The 18553-nt window shown below is 47.6% G+C and overlaps 1 protein-coding gene across 4 annotated transcripts in view; it reads left to right on the plus strand.

The window, feature by feature from the left end:
- The first annotated feature begins 4201 nt into the window (after positions 1-4201).
- The window catches only part of epn3a (epsin 3a), a 41045-nt gene continuing 26693 nt past the window's right edge, over positions 4202-18553 (plus strand). For 2 of the 4 annotated variants that reach the window (XM_084328566.1, XM_084328569.1), the window contains exons 1-2: positions 4202-4500; positions 8366-9206. In XM_084328566.1, the coding sequence (XP_084184692.1) occupies positions 8606-9206 (601 nt within the window). In that variant the 5' untranslated portion in view covers positions 4202-4500; positions 8366-8605. Of the gene's footprint in view, positions 4571-7871; positions 8278-8365; positions 9207-18553 lie in introns of those variants that run through there. The other 2 variants (XM_084328568.1, XM_084328567.1) reach the window with 2 other exon arrangements.

The following is an 18553-nucleotide window of genomic DNA, read 5'->3' on the forward strand; positions in this document are numbered from 1 at the left end:
TTCCTGTGTGAAGTCATTGATAGCTGCGGCATGGTGGTGTAGTGGTTAACACTGTCGCCTCACAGCAAGAAGGTCCAGGGTTCGATTCCCGCTTGGGGACCAGGTTTCCATGATGCCAGGTACCCAGGTGGGGTATCTCCCAGGCCCTTCTGTGTGGAGTTTGCATGTTCTCCCCCCGTGCTCGCAAGGGTTCCCCCCCCCCCGTTAAGATAAACCCGATGGAAAAACATGCACAACAACAGATCGCTAACGCTGTGGCATCCTTGGCGAAGACGGACAGCCAGGAGCACTTGGATTGGTCCCCGGGGCGTGGCTCACGTTGACGCCCTATCTGCTCCCGGCTGCCCATGGGGGGAAGGACGACGGGATGGGTTAGGCGCAGAGACTCTGAGGAAAGACAATGCATGTGTGTGTGTATCCCGTGTGTGTGTGCAGCTCCAATTGCATGTCCAGTTCGTTGCATGCCAATTAATTAAAGACCCCCTAAAGAGGTCCTGCATTATTATTTGGATTAATAGTTTAGTTGTTTCTGTGGGTTCATACGTATTTAGTATTGTGATGGTGGAGATATACGTGATTACCACTGTTTGATGAACAATCTTACTTATAGCCTTAGCTGCCAGAGTTGTACCCTTCCTGCTGACTTGTTGTACAGAACTTGTAAGTCTCTTTGGATAAAAGCGTCAGTTAAATGACTACATGTAAATGTGTAAGTGTGATGTTTGCTAACAAATAGTGTGTGATTGATTGGCAGATTGGAGGACGTGTTGGTGATGGGACGAGAATATCAGAGGGCATCAGGTAAAACAATGCTCCACACACACACACACACACACGCGCACACACACGCACACACACACACACACGCACGCGCACGCACACACACACACACACAAATTAGATTACATTCGATTGTATTCAAATGTATTGTCATCATACAGCACAAGTACAGTACAACAAGAATAAGTTTGGTAACTATAGTGCATGTAACAGTATAAAATACTGAGTAGTGCTAATCAGATGTATGTACAGAGTTGTGGTATTAAAATGTACAGTGATACAGTGTGAAGACACTATGGTAAGTCATACTGGCCAGCAGCGTAACTAGTAAAAATAGAATCTTAGAAACACTTTAAAAAAACTGAGGTACTGTATAGTTTAGATACATTAAGAGTTAACATTGTAAATTGTATATTGCATAGTAGTGTATAATAAGCACCAGTTTCTCAGGAACCTAGCATGTCTTTTTTTTTTTTTTTTTTTTACCGTGCATATCTTGTGTCTTATATAATTTATATACATACTACTGTATTAGTACTACTGAGTAAACTGTACTTGTGCTGTATAATGACAATACATTGTAATCTAGTGCTAATCAGATGTATGTACAGAGTTGCTGTGTGGACTATACACACAGTGCTTCAACTGATCAGTTAGACTAGTACCTGCTTTTTCTATCAGCACCGAACGGGTTAAAGTCTGACTCTGCATGCACCCAGCAGCACCCCTCCCTGCTCCACCTCCCTCCCTCTCTCTCTCTCCCTGCTCCACCTCCCTCCCTCTCTCTACCTGCTCCACCTCCCTCCCTCTCTCTCTCCCTGCTCCACCTCCCTCCCTCTCTCTCTCTCCCTGCTCCACCTCCCTCCCTCCCTCTCTCTCTCCCTGCTCCACTTCCCTCCCTCTCTCTCTCTCCCTGCTCCACCTCCCTCCCTCTCTCTCTCTACCTGCTCCACCTCCCTCTCTCTCTCTACCTGCTCCACCTCCCTCCATCCCTCTCTCTCTCCCTGCTCCACTTCCCTCCCTCTCTCTCTCCCTGCTCCACCTCCCTCCCTCTCTCTCTCCCTGCTCCACCTCCCTCCCTCTCTCTACCTGCTCCACCTCCCTCCCTCTCTCTCTCCCTGCTCCACCTCCCTCCCTCTCTCTATCTCCCTGCTCCACCTCCCTCCCTCCCTCTCTCTCTCCCTGCTCCACTTCCCTCCCTCTCTCTCTCTCCCTGCTCCACCTCCCTCCCTCTCTCTCTCTACCTGCTCCACCTCCCTCTCTCTCTCTACCTGCTCCACCTCCCTCTCTCTCTCTCCCTGCTCCACCTCCCTCCCTCTCTCTCTCTCTGCTCCACCTCCCTCTCTCTCTCTCTCCCTGCTCCACCTCCCTCCCTCTCTCTCTCTACCTGCTCCACCTCCCTCTCTCTCTCTACCTGCTCCACCTCCCTCTCTCTCTCTCCCTGCTCCACCTCCCTCCCTCTCTCTCTACCTGCTCCACCTCCCTCCCTCTCTCTCTCTACCTGCTCCACCTCCCTCTCTCTCTCTACCTGCTCCACCTCCCTCTCTCTCTCTACCTGCTCCACTTCCCTCCCTCTCTCTACCTGCTCCACCTACCTCCCTCTCTCTGCTCCACCTCCCTCCCTCTCTCCCTGCTCCACCTCCCTCCCTCTTTCTCTCCCTGCTCCACCTCCCTCCCCCTCTCTCTCCCTGCTCCACCTCCCTCCCTCTCTCTGCTCCACCTCCCTCCCTCTCTCTCTCTCCCTGCTCCACCTCCCTCCCTCTCTCTCTACCTGCTCCACCTCCCTCCCTCTCTCTGCTCCACCTCCCTCCCTCTCTCTGCTCCACCTCTCTCCCTCTCTCTCCCTGCTCCACCTCCCTCTCTCTCTGCTCCACCTCCCTCCCTCTCTCTCTGCTCCACCTCCCTCCCTCTCTCTCTCTCCTCCACCTCCCTCCCTCTCTCTCTGCTCCACCTCCCTCTCTCTCTCCCTGCTCCACCTCCCTCCCTCTCTCTCTCCCTGCTCCACCTCCCTCCCTCTCTCTCTTTCCTCCACCTCCCTCCCTCTCTCTCTGCTCCACCTCCCTCCCTCTCTCTCTCTCCCTGCTCCACCTCCCTCCCTCTCTCTCTCCCTGCTCCACCTCCCTCCCTCTCTCTCTCTCCTCCACCTCCCTCCCTCTCTCTCTGCTCCACCTCCCTCCCTCTCTCTCTCTCCTCCACCTCCCTCTCTCTCTGCTCCACCTCCCTCCCTCTCTCTCTCCCTGCTCCACCTCCCTCCCTCTCTGCTCCACCTCCCTCCCGCTCTCTCTCTCCCTGCTCCACCTTCCTCCCTCTCTCTCTCCCTGCTCCACCTCCCTCCCCCTCTCTCTCTCCCTGCTCCACCTCCCTCCCCCTCTCTCTCTCCCTGCTCCACTTCCCTCCCTCTCTCGGCTCCACCTCCCTCCCTCTCTCTGCTCCACCTCCCTCCCCCCTCTCTCTCCCTGCTCCACCTCCCTCTCTCTCTCTCCCTGCTCCACCTCCCTCCCTCTCTCTCCCTGCTCCACCTCCCTCCCTCTCTCTGTCTGCTCCACCTCCCTCTCTCTCTCCCTGCTCCACCTCCCTCTCTCTCTCCCTTCTCCATCTCCCTCTCTCTCTCCTGCTCCACCTCCCTCCCTCTCTCTCTGCTCCACCTCCCTCTCTCCCTGCTCCACCTCCCTCTCTCTCTCCCTGCTCCACCTCCCTCCCTCTCTCTCCCTGCTCCACCTCCCTCTCTCTCTCCCTGCTCCACCTCCCTCTCTCTCTCCTGCTCCACCTCCCTCTCTCTCTCCCTGCTCCATCTCCCTCCCTCTTTCCCTGCTCCACCTCCCTCCCTCTCTCCCTGCTCCACCTCCCTCCCTCCCTCTCTCTGCTCCACCTCCCTCCCTCTCTCTCCCTCCCTGCTCCACCTCCCCCCCTCTCTCTCCCTGCTCCACCTCCCTCTCTCTGCTCCACCTCCCTCTCTCTCTGCTCCACCTCCCTCCCTCTCTCTCTCTCCCTGCTCCACCTCCCTCCCTCTCTCTGCTCCACCTCCCTCGCTCTCTCCCTGCTCCACCTCCCTCCCTCTCTCTCTCTGCTCCACCTCCCTCCTCTCTCTCTCCTCCACCTCCCTCTCTCTGCTCCACCTCCCTCCCTCTCTCTCTCCTCCACCTCCCTCTCTCTGCTCCACCTCCCTCCCTCCCTCTCTCTCTCTGCTCCACCTCCCTCTCTCTGCTCCACCTCCCTCCCTCCCTCTCTCTCTCTGCTCCACCTCCCTCTCTCTGCTCCACCTCTCTCTCTCTCTGCTCCACCTCCCTCCCTCCCTCTCTCTCTCTCTGCTCCACCGCCCTCCCTCCCCCCTCTCTCTCTCTGCTCCACCTCCCTCTCTCTCTCTCTCGGCTCCACCTCCCTCTCTCTCCCCCGTTCCATTTCCCTGTGTGTTTTAAGGGGGGGTTGTTCCATCTGCAAGGCTAGCCCGGCGCGCCTGTGTTATTATTATTATGTTTTGTACTAATAATGTGCACGAAAAACTAAGTTTGATACCAGACGCGCGATAGATAACACGAGGAAATCAAACAAATCAAACCCCGTCGGCAGATGTTTTCCTCTACTATGGTTTGACTACATTTTCGACTCGTTTTTCATTTTCATTCGAACCCCACGGAGGAGGATAATATGTCGAGAGGAGGCGTTTCTTCCGCCGAAAGAAGAGTCCCCAAGTCGGGACCCGATTGACGCGCAATGTCGGAGGTAAGGAGGGGAACCGAGATCGTCCGCGCCGGTTGATTTGGGGGGGATTTCTCTACCGGATCACACAACGGTTTGTTATTGATTATTATGAATTTGCTTGTTCCAACTTTAATAAAACTCGGGGGCAGCAGCAGCTGAGTCACGGCCGTGCGGCTCTCTCTCTTGTTGCGGTTCCTCTCTCTCTCCCTCCGACCGTCCCGTTTGACGCAATGGGGGAACACACGCTCGTTATTCCCGTTTGGGACAAAAAAGAAAGGCTGTTTTTCCTAAAATAAAACACAGTAACGTTCAACTGGGTCGTTTCTGTTTATTAAAGGTGCTATAATAAGTCGATCGTTCTGAAAATATGCGTACAACAAGCCCCAAATGTCCGCGGGACACCAAACATAGATTTATGATGAATTGAAAATGGGGCACCCTGATGTAAACAAGACGAAAGTCTTTTTCTGGTCTGCAACCCCTTATTGTGTGTATTGAGCTGTACTGTACTGTCCCCATTCTGCAATCTGTTAATAAAGTTTTCAATCAATCAATATGCTCCGTTCTCAGTATCAGCTACTTACTTTGCTCGGTTACAGACTATTTATAACGATACACTTTATTTGTATTATTTAGCACCTTTCATATAATGAATTGCAGCGCAAAGTGCTTCACAGCATGCAATAACAGGCATACAATGAGCACAAAACTGGCAGATCAATGCATAAAGTGCAGACATGTACAAAACGAGCATGAAATAGATAGTGCAGCGAAATTGACAAGGTAAGGCACAATCACATCCCAATGGGCATCTTTGTTTACGGTTGATTCTATGGCCGTTTAAAAAATAGACAGTAATATAAAACGTGTAAAATAGAATAGAAAAGAGTCAAATAGAATAGAATATTTGAATAAAAAGGTTTTATTGGACGAATTAAAGGTAGATAAGCCTAGTAGTAGCCTAATAACTGTAGTGTGTTATCATGTCAAGGTCATGGCTCATGTTCTTTGTGATAATGTTATTTTGGGGGGTCTGAGAGAGAGAGAGTTTCTGTGTGGCCCCAGGGGTCCAACACCCCTCCCCTCACAACTCAAGTGAAGTTGGTGGGATTTGTCACTAAATCCCGCAGCTTCATCCTCACACAATGAACAACAGTAAAAGCATCTGTCTTAGCTGATCTTTTTCTTATTGTTTATTCTTTAATTATTCTGCCTATGAAATTGCTGACAAACTACGTCTTGTCTCGTAAGCTCGTCGTCGCTGTAAATTAGGGTAACCTCAGTGTCTCACGAGTTGAAATAAAGTAAAATAAATAAAAGATGGTAAATTTAGCTTGAGACAGAACCAGAAACCTTATAGTCGCCACCCCATGTATACCCCTGGTACCACTCTGGCCTTCCTTAAACACCCCCCCCCCTCCAGCTACCAGACAGGTTCAAGGGCACATCTTAACTAACTATTTTTTTTAATAGATTTTTCCGCTTGCATAGGCTCCGCAGTAGAAGAATTCCAGGAATCAGCCAGTGTTATTAGAGAACCAGTAGGTGGTATAGGGGGTTGAATGCTGGCCAGGGCCCGTTTGGGGACCACTTGAGACCGAGCCTGTGGTCAGATATCCAGGAAGCATTGTTGGCCGTCTGTCGCTAACAGTCTATTTACATCCCTCAGACGGCACAGAATGCTATCTGATAGTGTGTCATAATACTGTTTGGTGATGGACGGTGCCGTCAGGCTACAGTGTGTCTATAGTGTGCCGGATTTTTCTAAAGTAAAGTTTGTAACTTTTATTAAATAAAACACTTCAATTAATATGTTTTGCTCAGTTCGGCTTAGGGCTGGGTATCGAAATCCGATACTCCGATACGATACGAACTTTTATGGCATCGATTGAATCGCTGGGGGGACCCTGATGTAAACTAGACAAACGTCTTTCTCTGGTCTGCAGCATCCCCTTAACAATTGTGTGTATTGAGCTGTACTGTACTGTACCCATTCTGCAATCTGTTAAATAAAGTTTTCATTCATTCATTCATTCATTCAATGCTATCGAGTATCAAAACGTGCTGCGGTATCGGAATTTGGTATCGAATGACACTGTGTGGTTAATAATCTCATCAGTGCCAGTGAGCATGTTTGTTCCAAGGTATAACGTTTCTTCTCTTCAATCACAATCCAAAATCTAACAACGCCTCCGATTGGCTCACACAGGCACACATGCGACGCACATAACTCAGCAAAATAAGGCATTGAGTAAAAAGTATCGTTTTGGTATCGGTATCGAATCCCAGGTGTCGGCACCGGCCCTAGGTCCGATGTAGCATTCTATTTTGTTTGTTGTGTAAAAAAAACATATAGGCTAGCAAGTAGCCTGTGTCTATTACTAACATTTCATATGCTATATTTTCCGGTTGGTTGTACAGCCTGGATCAAGCAATCAATAGGGAAACATTTAAAAGCAACCAGACTTCCACCCCATAGCAGCACCCTGTTGTACATGGAAATGCTAACCCACAACACAGCACTTTCTCCCAGGTTATGGGATGGATTCTGCGTGTGTTCCCGCATCTGAATGTTTTGCTTAACCCTTTCACTAGCACACTACAGAAGGTTAACCCTTTCACTAGCACACTACAGAAGGTTAACCCTTTCACTAGCACACTACAGAAGGTTAACCCTTTCACTAGCACACTACATAAGGTTAACCCTTTCACTACCACACTACAGACGGTTTGCTAGCTAGCTAGCTCTAAGCAGTTCAATACCCAGCTCAAAGTAACAGATAGCCTCTTTGCGCTCTCCACTTCAAAGCAAATAGAAATAAGGGAACCCGGTGGTTGGGACGGTTTAACTATTAGGTTAGCTGTTAGGTTAGCTGTTAGGTTAGCTGTTAGGTTAGCTGTTAGGTTAACTGTTAAGTTAGCTGTGCCACTGACTCAGTGCTCTGTCTTTGCTATAGCTCTAAGCAGTTCTATACCCAGCTCAAAGTAACAGATAGCCTCTTTGCGCTCTCCACTTCAAAGCAAATTGACAGAAGGGAATCCGGTGGTTGGGACGGTTTAACTGTTAGGAGTTTTGTTAATCTTCAAAAATGCCCTGAGGCCCTACTGCTGTCACGGTGGTGGTGGTGGTGGTGATGATGCAACCAGGGCCGAAAAACAGGGGAGAGAGGGGCCTGGCCCTGTTGTGATAACACACTCTCTCTCTCTGTCTCTGTCTCTCTCTCTCTCTCTCTCTCTCTCTCTCTCTCTCTCTCTCTCTCTCTCTCTCTCTCTCTCTCTCTCTCTCTCTCTCTCCCTCGGACAAAACACTGGCATTTGCAGAAGACAGACTGGTTTTCAGTGCTGGCGGGTTTATAGCCCAAGCGGTCACTTTCCTTCTGAAGCTAATATTTGTTCGGTTCCTCTTCCTCTATATAATTTGTGCTCCCGCGTGTCGGAAAGGGCATGACGACATAGCCGGCGATGATTACGCCTTTTCAGATCCACTGTACGCTCGCCGCTCTCTCTCTCTCTCTCTCTCTCTCTCTCTCTCTCTCTCTCCGTGTGACACCGCTGAGTTCTCTTAGGGGAAACCGAGCCCAGGTGTTGCGTTTCAAATTACTGGGAGGTGCTGAGTCGTCTCGCTCTCTCTCTCTCTCTCTCCGGCCTCTACACCAAAACTCCTGAATGGAACGAGAAGAGTGCGAGTGAGAATTCAACTGTATATAGTCGCCAGACAGACATGTCAGCGGCAGCAGCAGCAGCACAGGGATCCGGAGGCAGCCAGACGGGCGTAGGAATGTTTGTCTTGTCGGGGGGGTAAGAGTTCACACGGGTCGGTTCCTTGTATGACGTAACGGCCGCATTCGGTGTCTCTCTTTAACGTGGTGTCATTTCCTTCCTCCAGGAACGTGTTCGCAGAGGTCCTTGAAGCCGTCTAGAGGAGGACAACCCCGTTCCAACATTCCTCCCCCCCCCCGTCGAACCGACTTCCACCGAGCTTCCTGCTTCTTCGCGTACCTCAAAAGACGGCGCAGTGGGCTGGCTGGCCCCCCAGCTGTTAGCGTATATATCTTCACATCTTCCGTTTCCCCTTCCTCCCCCCCCCGCGTGAAACGACATCGTCATCATCACCACCGCCGCCACCATGCAGACCTCGTCGCTCCGCCGGCAGGTGAAGAACATGGTGAACAACTACTCGGAGGCCGAGGTCAAGGTGCGGGAGGCGACCTCCAACGACCCCTGGGGCCCGCCCAGCTCGCTGATGTCGGAGATCGCCGACCTCACCTTCAACGCGGTGGCCTTCGCCGAGGTGATGGGCATGATCTGGAAGCGGCTGAACGACCACGGCAAGAACTGGCGCCACGTGTACAAGGCGCTGACGCTGCTCGACTACCTGGTGAAGACGGGCTCGGTGGACGTGGCCAAGCAGTGCCGGGAGAACATCTACACCGTGCAGACGCTGCGCGACTTCCAGTTCACGGACCGCGACGGACGGGACCAGGGCGTGAACGTGCGGGAGAAGGCCAAGCAGCTGGTGGGCCTGGTGCGCGACGAGGAGAAGCTGCGGCAGGAGAGGACGCTGGCACTGAAGACCAAGGAGCGCACGGCGGGCTCCTCCAACGCCGGCCTGGGCTCCGGCTCCATGCCGCCGCCGTACCCGGGCCGGCGCACCAGCCAGCCCAGCATGGCGGCCCTCTACGGGGACGAGTTCAGCCGCTCCAGGGGGTCCCCGTCCTCCTTCCACTGTGAGTTGTTGAGCACACGCATGGGAACACACACACACACACACACACACACACACACATATATATACATATATATATATATCGGGGGGCGACGGTGGCTCGGGAGGTAGAGCGGTCGTCTGGTAATGTAGAAGGGTCCCGGTTTGACTCCCCGCTCCTCCCGGGGCAGCGTGTCGAGGTGTCCTTGAGCGAGATACTTAACCAGGGCACGAAATTAGAGCCCGCCACCCGCCAATGGCGGGCATATTTTAGGTTTGGCGAGTGACACTGAGAGGTCTGCCTGCCACCTGGCGTGTAGTTCATATCGATACTCTTATTTTGAAAATCCTGTGCGGGTCTCATTTCCGCCCCAAGCGCAGCTCCAGTCATAATATCGATGGCTCCGGCAGTTAGCAACGTTCGGTTCATATGATACTCTTATTTTGAAAAAACCCGTGGCAACGAGTCATATCCGCCCCAGTCCGTGCTTCTCCTCGTATCAACACAGAGGCAGTCTGCTCTAGTCTACTGCGGACCTCCGTGAGCTAACGTTACTGTTTAAACAATGACCCAGTCAACTATTCACTTTTAGACATGAGGCATTGTCTAACGGTATCTAGCCGGCTAGCTACTGATAGCTGCTGATATCAACAAATGCTCCAGCAATAGTCGAGTGCATAATACCTCCGTTGAAGTCCGTTCGCTCGGTAGGCAACGTTAGCTCACGTTAGCTCTATATGTCCCAGTAAACTAAATAGTTCACTGAGGCGTTGTCTTAACGTTATCTAGCCGGCTAGCAGTAGCTACAGATAGCTCCTGATATCAATGTCTTATAACATTGATTCGATGCGTATTCGAGCTGAGCCTGAGGGCATGCTGAATGTGATTTGACCAATAGGGTCCAGCTGCAGCGCCGGAGAATCCTGGCTGCATCTGGAGGCTACTAAGTATACACACAGACAGTGGAGCTGTTTGCAGATAGTGAGAAGTCACTTCAGAGAGAGCGAGAGAGAGAGAGAGAGAGTACAAATTTAACTCTGGCCTCTTTAAGTGTCTATTCTTCAACGAAATAGCTTATCTACTTGAAATGTACTGAAATAAATTTATATATGTGACACAAAAATGCGTATTTCTTTTGGCCGGTAAGAAATATGCTTGGCGGGTAGAATTTTCCCATCTACCAGCCACTGGCCGGTGAGTCAAAAAGTTAATTTCGTGCCCTGTACTTAACCCTTGCATGGTCGCCTCCACCGTCAGTGTGTGAATGTGTGAGTGAACGGGTGAGTGTGAGGAACACAATTGTAAAGCGCTTTGGATAAAAGCTGCTAGTAGATACCATTTAGCATTTAGCATATACATTGTGCTGCGGGTGTAGCTTCTTTTCAGACGGCCATGTGTACATTCCTCCAGGGATGTATAGGGCGGCTTAGAGACCCAGCAGAAGAGCAGTCAGAATGACATATCTTCCAGCCATGTGACCTGTCGTCTGTGAGGAATGTAGCCAAGATAGATTTTGATCAGATTTGGCGAAGCTGAAAAGCCTGATTTAATATTATCAGGTTGTTTAGTGAAGCTAAAAAAAAACGTGATTCTATTTGAGGCTGTTTGATGTAAATGCGGGCTTTGAGATGACATTTAACCCTTGCACTTTTTCAGTCGTAGCCATTATTTTAGTGTCCAAAAAATGAGACTGTCACATTTGATCCTCCTGAGCTTCCTTACAGAGACTCGGCTGGGCGGTTTGAAGAGATGATGACATACTGTAGGAATGTCCTCTTCGTCTCGTGACCGTGGCGTTGGAGACGCGCGGAGAGACAGATGACAGATATTCAATTGAACAATCGTGTCATGATTATGCATTTGAGATTAAAAGAGAGGGAGGGGGGGGGATTGTTTGTGCCAATGAAAACAGAAATCTCGCTTCGAAATCTCGCTCTGAGATCCCGCACGGTGTGAGACTTGTTGCAGGAAGCTGTGGAGCATGGATAGTAATGGTAAATAAAATGGCTGCTTTTTTACATAGCGCTTTTATCCAAAGCGCTTTACAATTTGTTACTCACATTTGACCCATTCACTCAAGCATTTACTCACACATTCACACACCGACAGCGGAGGTAACCATGCAAGGTGCCAACCTGCTCATCGGGAGCAATTAGGGGTTAAGTGTCTTGCTCAAGGACACATCGTCACGATGCCCGGGAGGAGTGGGAATCGAACCGGGAACCTCAGGATTGCCAGACGACTGCTCTACCTCCCGAGCCACTGTCGCACTGTGTCGATAGTACAGTTAACGTTACCGTGAAAAGTTTGTTAGCTTAGTGTTAAAAACAGCGGTTCGTGTTTGTGCATTTCCAAATTGTGCCAATAACGTGCCGCCCACTTTGCGTAGCGTTCATAGACTATTGATAGGGACACGAGCGGATAGACCTGCTGCAGACAGAGTGGCGGTAATGTAATTATAACAAACGATAACTGTTTTGATTGTTACGTCCGCGGAGCGAGACATAATAATAAATTGGCAGCGTGTGAGTGAGCGAGTGAGTGGCTCTGCGCAACATCTCGTTATCGCTGGAGAAAAGAGGTTTCCCTGAACAATCGCTCGAGCGTTACTCGTAATTCACGCGAGTACTCGATGTGGGGAAAACATTACTCATGCTCCCATCCCCAGATAGAAGAATCCAACCTTGCCCAGCGGCGCAGCTCTCTAAAAGAAGAGTCTGTCCCGCGACACGTTCCTCTCCTTCCGCCCCGCCGGTCTGTTTTTAGACAGAACGCCGACTATAGGGAGGTGTAGTCTGACGTCACTGGTTGTTCCACCCGTATAGAGAGATTCATCATTGGGAAAATGGATTATCGGCTATTGTAACAATTCTGCCGCATTGGAAATTGAAAAGCTTTCCATTTTTGCACAAAACGAGTTCCCTTCTATCACTAACATTATTGTTTAAGCATTTTTGGTTGAAATAAAAGTTGGCGATTTTTCTTTTAATGTTTAATTGCGAATATTTTCATGTTGTGCTATAGATTGTGGACGAATAAGCACAGAAAGGTACACCGTGCCAATGTCCATGCTTTATTTGTTTTAAACGAGACGATTTAGAAATGGGCAATTGGGAAATACCTTGCGTTGGACAGAGGGTGGAACACGAAAAACGGCAATGACGTAACCACTACCCCTCCCTACATATATATATAGCTATACAACAAGCCACGCTTGTCCGGCCTAAACCCCTGTTGAGGCGGGTCAGGTGCTATTGTCCCCCCCCCCCCGCCCTAGCAGCTGGACTAGAAGGACCTCTATGAATCACAAATGTCTCCTCCTTATTGTCCCGGTGGGGTTTTAAACAGAAAGTGTTTTGTTAGAGTCCCATGATTGGAGGGACAGCGGCATTCCTCACATTCCTCCCCGTCTCACCGCCATGTCAGCTAAACTGGAACGACAAAGGGGCGGCTATTTCTGCCCCCGTCATGGTGGCTGGTGTGAAACTATGACCGTGGCCTCTCTGTGTTTGACTGACGCTCGTGGAGATAAGATAAGATATTCCTTCACTGATCCCTTTATTGATTGAATCCCGGGTCGCCATAGCACCAGGGGGGGGGGGGGGGTACAGGTATGGGCAGGGTAATAGTCGAAAGATATAAATATAGGCAATAGAATCAGATTTGACTAGAGGACTATGAGAACAAATAAACAGTGTAAAGAATATAATTAACTCTGAATATAAAATATGAGAGAAATGAACAGTGTGAACTATATAGCTAATTAACTTGGAATATAAAAATATGAGAAAAAGAAACAGTGTAAACAAAGGCGCAGATGAGGGTATGTTGTATTATATACGGCACGATAGGATAAATATAGGCAATAAAGAAACACACAAGGTACCCTCGACGACTAGCACGATATACCCGTCATACGTTGTAGTCCGTGCAGGTTTCGGTGGCGCTACACTATCTGTCTGTTATAGGCTACTGTAGCATTGATCACAGCTTGGAGGCCAGATACCACATGGCACTTGTGTGTTAGCCCCTCTGACTGCCTATCCAATGCCTAATCCAATGCCTAATCCAATGCCTAATCTAATGCCCGGTGGTGGCGGTGGTGCTTTGCAGGGCTTTACATAATGTTAGACAGCTGCTATCTACTAACCGTTGGTCCTTGTTGTAATTCTTTGGAACAATGATCTGGCAGCTGGATGGTTTAGACTGGAAAGCCTTGTTGTACAGGACAGTAGCAAGTCGAAGTCATTAGGGATGATAAATGATTAGTCTACTATACCGCCCTGCAGAGGTGCAGTAACTACAATTATTTTCAAAATTGAGTGCAATTGAACTTCTCTATATCCGTTTTTATCTTGTGACAAAGTTTCAGAGTTCAATCTTGACTCCTGTCTAACTAAGAGAAAAGGGGCATAGAGAATTGCAGTAACTACTAAATCACTGGATCAGTCAAAGAACTGTAAAGAAATGTTCTCCTGTTTTACTGTAGTTACTGCGGTTGGCTTCTGCAGGGCAGTGCAGTCATAGGGTTTTCGTAGATTTATTGAGGAGGCAGCTTGATTGTAAAACCTTTGAAATCATGTTTTCCACATTACCGCTCCTTCTGGAAGAGACCGCAACCGCGCATAAGGACCTCTTTTTTTTATCCACTTTTTCTCCCATTTTCTATATTTTCTCCCATCCCAATTTTCGTATCATCCAATTCAACCCTCCCCTGTCACGGACGCTGTTTCTTGCCTCCCACAAGCCGGCTGCAATGTGGACTAAGTCATACATAGCACAAGTCCCCTCCGGTACTTGAGGTAACAGCAGTCGCATCTTTTCACCTGCGCAGCTCGATCTCTCAGTGGCGAGGAGTAACGCGTGGGAGGCTCACGCTGCCCCCGACACTTCCTGATTCTACTGCGCAGGCGCACCAACCGACCTGTAGGAGTCGCTGTCCACAACGCCCGATCCCCACCCATCAGTTTCCCACCCCCTAATACGGCCAATGTGTATTAGTACGGACGACCAGCTAAACTGAAGGCAAATGTGGAGCGCTGGGCTCGAACAGGCAAGCCCAGCGTCTCCAGCATTTCGTGGCGAGCGCCTTGCCCACTACGCCACGTAGCCGCCCCGACCTCTTTACATCTAGTGCTTATTAGAGATAAAATCATATTTCTGAACATTACTGCTATGTCACTCACTCACTCACTCACTCACTCACTCACTCACTCACCCACTCACTCACTCACTCACTCACTCACTCACTCACTCACTCACTCACTCACTCACTCACTCACTCACTCACTCACTCACTCACTCACTCACTCACTCACTCACTCACTCATCTCCATGGTGACGGCTGGTGCGTAGGGCAGCGACAAATCCACTTCCCCCACAGCCGCTGTTGTGACCGAGACAAGCTTGTCATTTTACAGGAAGTATCTCATTCAGGATGAAAGAAGAAAAAAATAAACAGATTTCTTACTCTTAGTCAACTAAAGACCCTAAGAACTGATTAGTGAACTAATCACCCGAGGCAGTCCTACTGCTACGGGGTATCTGCGGGGTATCAAAAAGTCTTAAATATAATTTGCGCAGGTATTACATTTATGAAGCTGTTCTTGTCAGCCAGAATTAGGTTTGTTTTACTTGCACATACTAACTGGGTAGAGAGAGATCATCCAGTTGCATGCTGCATGTGGGCCCAGTCAGTGCTGCCTGCTGCTACAATCTGATGCTCAGGGTCTGCTGGCTATTAGAAAGTCTTAAGAAGTATTAAATTCATAATTCTCAATTTAAGGCCTTAAAAGGTATTAGAAAGTCTTACATTGCATTTGCACAGCTATCTGTCAGGAGATGAAATCATAAATATATGAAATGTTTTTGTATTCAAGTCGTTTTTCGGCGGGTTTCCGGGAGCTTGGTGCGTCCGTCCGGCGAAAGCTTGTAATGGAATGAGAATTTAAATTGGTGCGCAAGTGCAGCCCCCGGTTCAGTGCTGTGTGTTTTAAAAAAATATTTTTGCTAGTATGGTTGTGAAATTGGTATTAAACTTTGCTCTAAGGTGGTATTAAAAAGGTGTTAAAACGTCTTAAATCGACCCCGTTGAAACCGGCAGACACCCTGTGCTAACCGATAGCAGTTGTAGCCTAACCTCACGGTCTGATCTGACAGCAGCACAGATTGGGAGCGCTCTGAGGAAGACGGTAGCAAATTGGACATGTGGCGCGAACGGTGCGTGCCACATGTAGTGCACCGGTGTGGTCCGCGCGGCGGATGTGGTATGTCTAGTAGTGTGTTGTGTTGCACCGCAGGGTGGTACTAGGCAGGCAGGCAGTAGCGCGACTGGTTTCAAAACCGCCCCAGTCACTGTGTTTTGTGTTCATGTTATACTTCTGGTGTCTGCGCGGCCCGTGTTTGATTCCCACCCCGGCTTCACAGCGGCCGAGAGAGACAGACGTTCCGTACACTCAAAGTATAGCTCCATATAGTTCTGTAATGATGGTGAAGATTATAGGAAGCTACTTTGAGCGTGCACCGGTATTCTTCCTTATTATCTCCACTAGGAAGCGTCTGTCTGTCTGTCTGTCTGTCTTCCTGTCCGCAGCTAATCTCACAAACCGCAGGCGCAGGGCCCATTTAGACGAGAGACGTGGCTCACAGGCTGACAGCAGGCCTGGATTCTGAAATATCTTTCAGGTTAATCATTGTCCATTGAAACACATATTCAGTATGACCACAAGAGGGCGATATTACACAGGTTCGCTAGTAATCGGGTCTCTGTTGTTGTTGATGATATAATTATGTATTGAAAACATTCATCCATTAATTTCCACCATTGTCCAGTGAAATAAGCCCCACCCCCTTTTCATATCTCATGAATCTGTTGTTGTACACTTATGGGAGGTGTCAATGACATTCAAGTTTTAAATGTTTATTCCACCCAAATAGTTTTAAATGTTTATTCCACCCAATAGTGTAATAGTGTGTATAGCACATAGTAGTACTCAGTGTGTATAGTACATAGTAGTACTCAGTGTGTATAGTACATAGTAGTACTCAGTGTGTATAGTACATAGTAGCACTCAGTGTGTATATTACATAGTAGTACTCAGTGTGTATAGTATATAGTAGTACTCAGTGTGTATAGTACATAGTAGTACTCAGTGTATATAGTATATATTAGTACTCAGTGTGTATAGTATATATTAGTACTCAGTGTGTATAGTATATAGTAGTACTCAGTGTGTATAGTACATAGTAGCACTCAGTGTGTATATTACATAGTAGTACTCAGTGTGTATAGTACATAGTAGCACTCAGTGTGTATATTACATAGTAGTACTCAGTGTGTATAGTATATATTAGTACTCAGTGTGTATAGTATATAGTAGTACTCAGTGTGTATAGTACATAGTAGTACTCAGTGTGTATATTACATAGTAGTACTCAGTGTGTATAGTACATAGTAGTACTCAGTGTGTATAGTACATAGTAGTACTCAGTGTGTATAGTACATAGTAGCACTCAGTGTGTATATTACATAGTAGTACTCTGTGTGTATAGTATAGTAGTACTCAGTGTGTATAGTATAGTAGTACTCAGTGTGTATAGTACAGGGGTGGCCAACCCGCGGCTCGCGAGCCGCATGCGGCTCTTTGCCCGTCAATGTGCGGCTCTTCCATCCATAAAAAAAAATATTTTTTTTTTTTTTTTTTTTATGTCACTCATTCCATAAGGACGTAGAATAAACATTTACATTTTTTTTTAAATGGTCCATTTGCAAGTTCTTGGTATCTGAATCTAGGGACATATATGGATCAGTTTCAGAAATAGTGTGTCTGTTACTAGGCTTGAGTAAATTGTAATGAACCATAGGAGAATATCAATTCTATTTAAAAAAAATTTATCTTTGACTGTAAATAACACAATGCTAAAATTGACCAGACCTGAAAAATCTAAGCAAATGAATAAAGGGAAGATGATTAAACAGAAGGTTTTGTAGATACAGTACTGAATTCTGCCATCTTTTTTATAATGTAAATTTCTCCAGCATTTTTCATCATATTGCAACACCGTTTTTTGCAAGACGTTCACAGAAAGGTAGAGAAACTAACTGCGTTCTGTTTTATGGCAATAACGTTCAGGTTTGTGGGAGATAATCCCAAAAAATAAGAGAAATTAAAAAGTAAATCCAGAAGTCAGATGATTGACAGGGGCTGGTGTGAGCTGGGCAGGGTAGTTTTTCGAAATTTGAAAGCCCTGAGTCTCTTCCTTCAAAAGACTACACTCACTTTTGGCTGTGCCACTTCCTCCTGTCAATATGCGCCGGTTTCCGACTCAATGCCCTGAGATTTCTATAATCTTATATTTCACTAATAACAGTTAAAATAATTGGTAAACAAACGTAATGCTGAAAATATACACTTTTACTGTATATCTCGGGCTTAAGAGGTTAACCCTGTGAGGCCCAAATTAAAAAGAAATTAGCAACTTCAGAGGCCAGAGGGTGGGACATATAAACACATTTACTATCAAATAGCATTGTGAGGCTGAACAACAGGACCAATTGACTATACATGTGCTTAAAGGGGAACTATCTTATAAATGGCTTTTTTCAGTGTTTACCATTGTTTCTTAGCTATGTGGACTTATATTAATAGGATATATGTCTCTAATTCTCATATTGGCAAATTCTTCCAATTCTCCTCTCACAATATTCACCCTCACTGAACTGAGTCATCTGAAAATGTGCATATCTGTGATGTCAGAGATTTCTCAGCTGCATAATAATGTGGCAGTTGATGTGGCAGTTGGCACCAGGCCACACAGTGGTTGGAGCCCAGCCTCATAACGGCTTAAGATCTTGAGGTAGAAAAATGCGGTTTTTAGTACTTGATTAGAAATACAAAACAATGCATTTTTTTTGAAAAAAACCTAGGTGTTCCATAGACTCACAGGAATTGTGTAAAAGTGCCCAAATAGTGAAAGAAATAGTAAAATAGTTCCCCTTTAACATTTTTTAAATAAACATTATTTTTTTAAATGGCTAAAAGTGATTTTGTAATTTTGCAACCGTGGGTCTCACAGGGTACTTTTAACCCTGTGAGGCCCAAATAAAAAAGACATTAGCAACTTCAGAGGCCAGAGGGTGAGACATATAAACACATGAAGGGTGCCGTGACTGAAAAAAAAGGTTGAGAAACGCTGGTATATGGTGTGGCTCTTTGTGGTACCACAGTAATTTTTGTGGCTCTTAGTCTCTGACTGGTTGGCCACCCCTGGTATAGTACATAGTAGCACTCAGTGTGTATATTACATAGTAGTACTCAGTGTGTATATTACATAGTAGTACTCAGTGTGTATAGTATATATTAGTACTC

This window comes from Notolepis coatsorum (genome assembly GCF_963971535.1).
Source record: "Notolepis coatsorum genome assembly, chromosome: 14".
NCBI classification, from domain to species: domain Eukaryota; kingdom Metazoa; phylum Chordata; class Actinopteri; order Aulopiformes; family Paralepididae; genus Notolepis; species Notolepis coatsorum.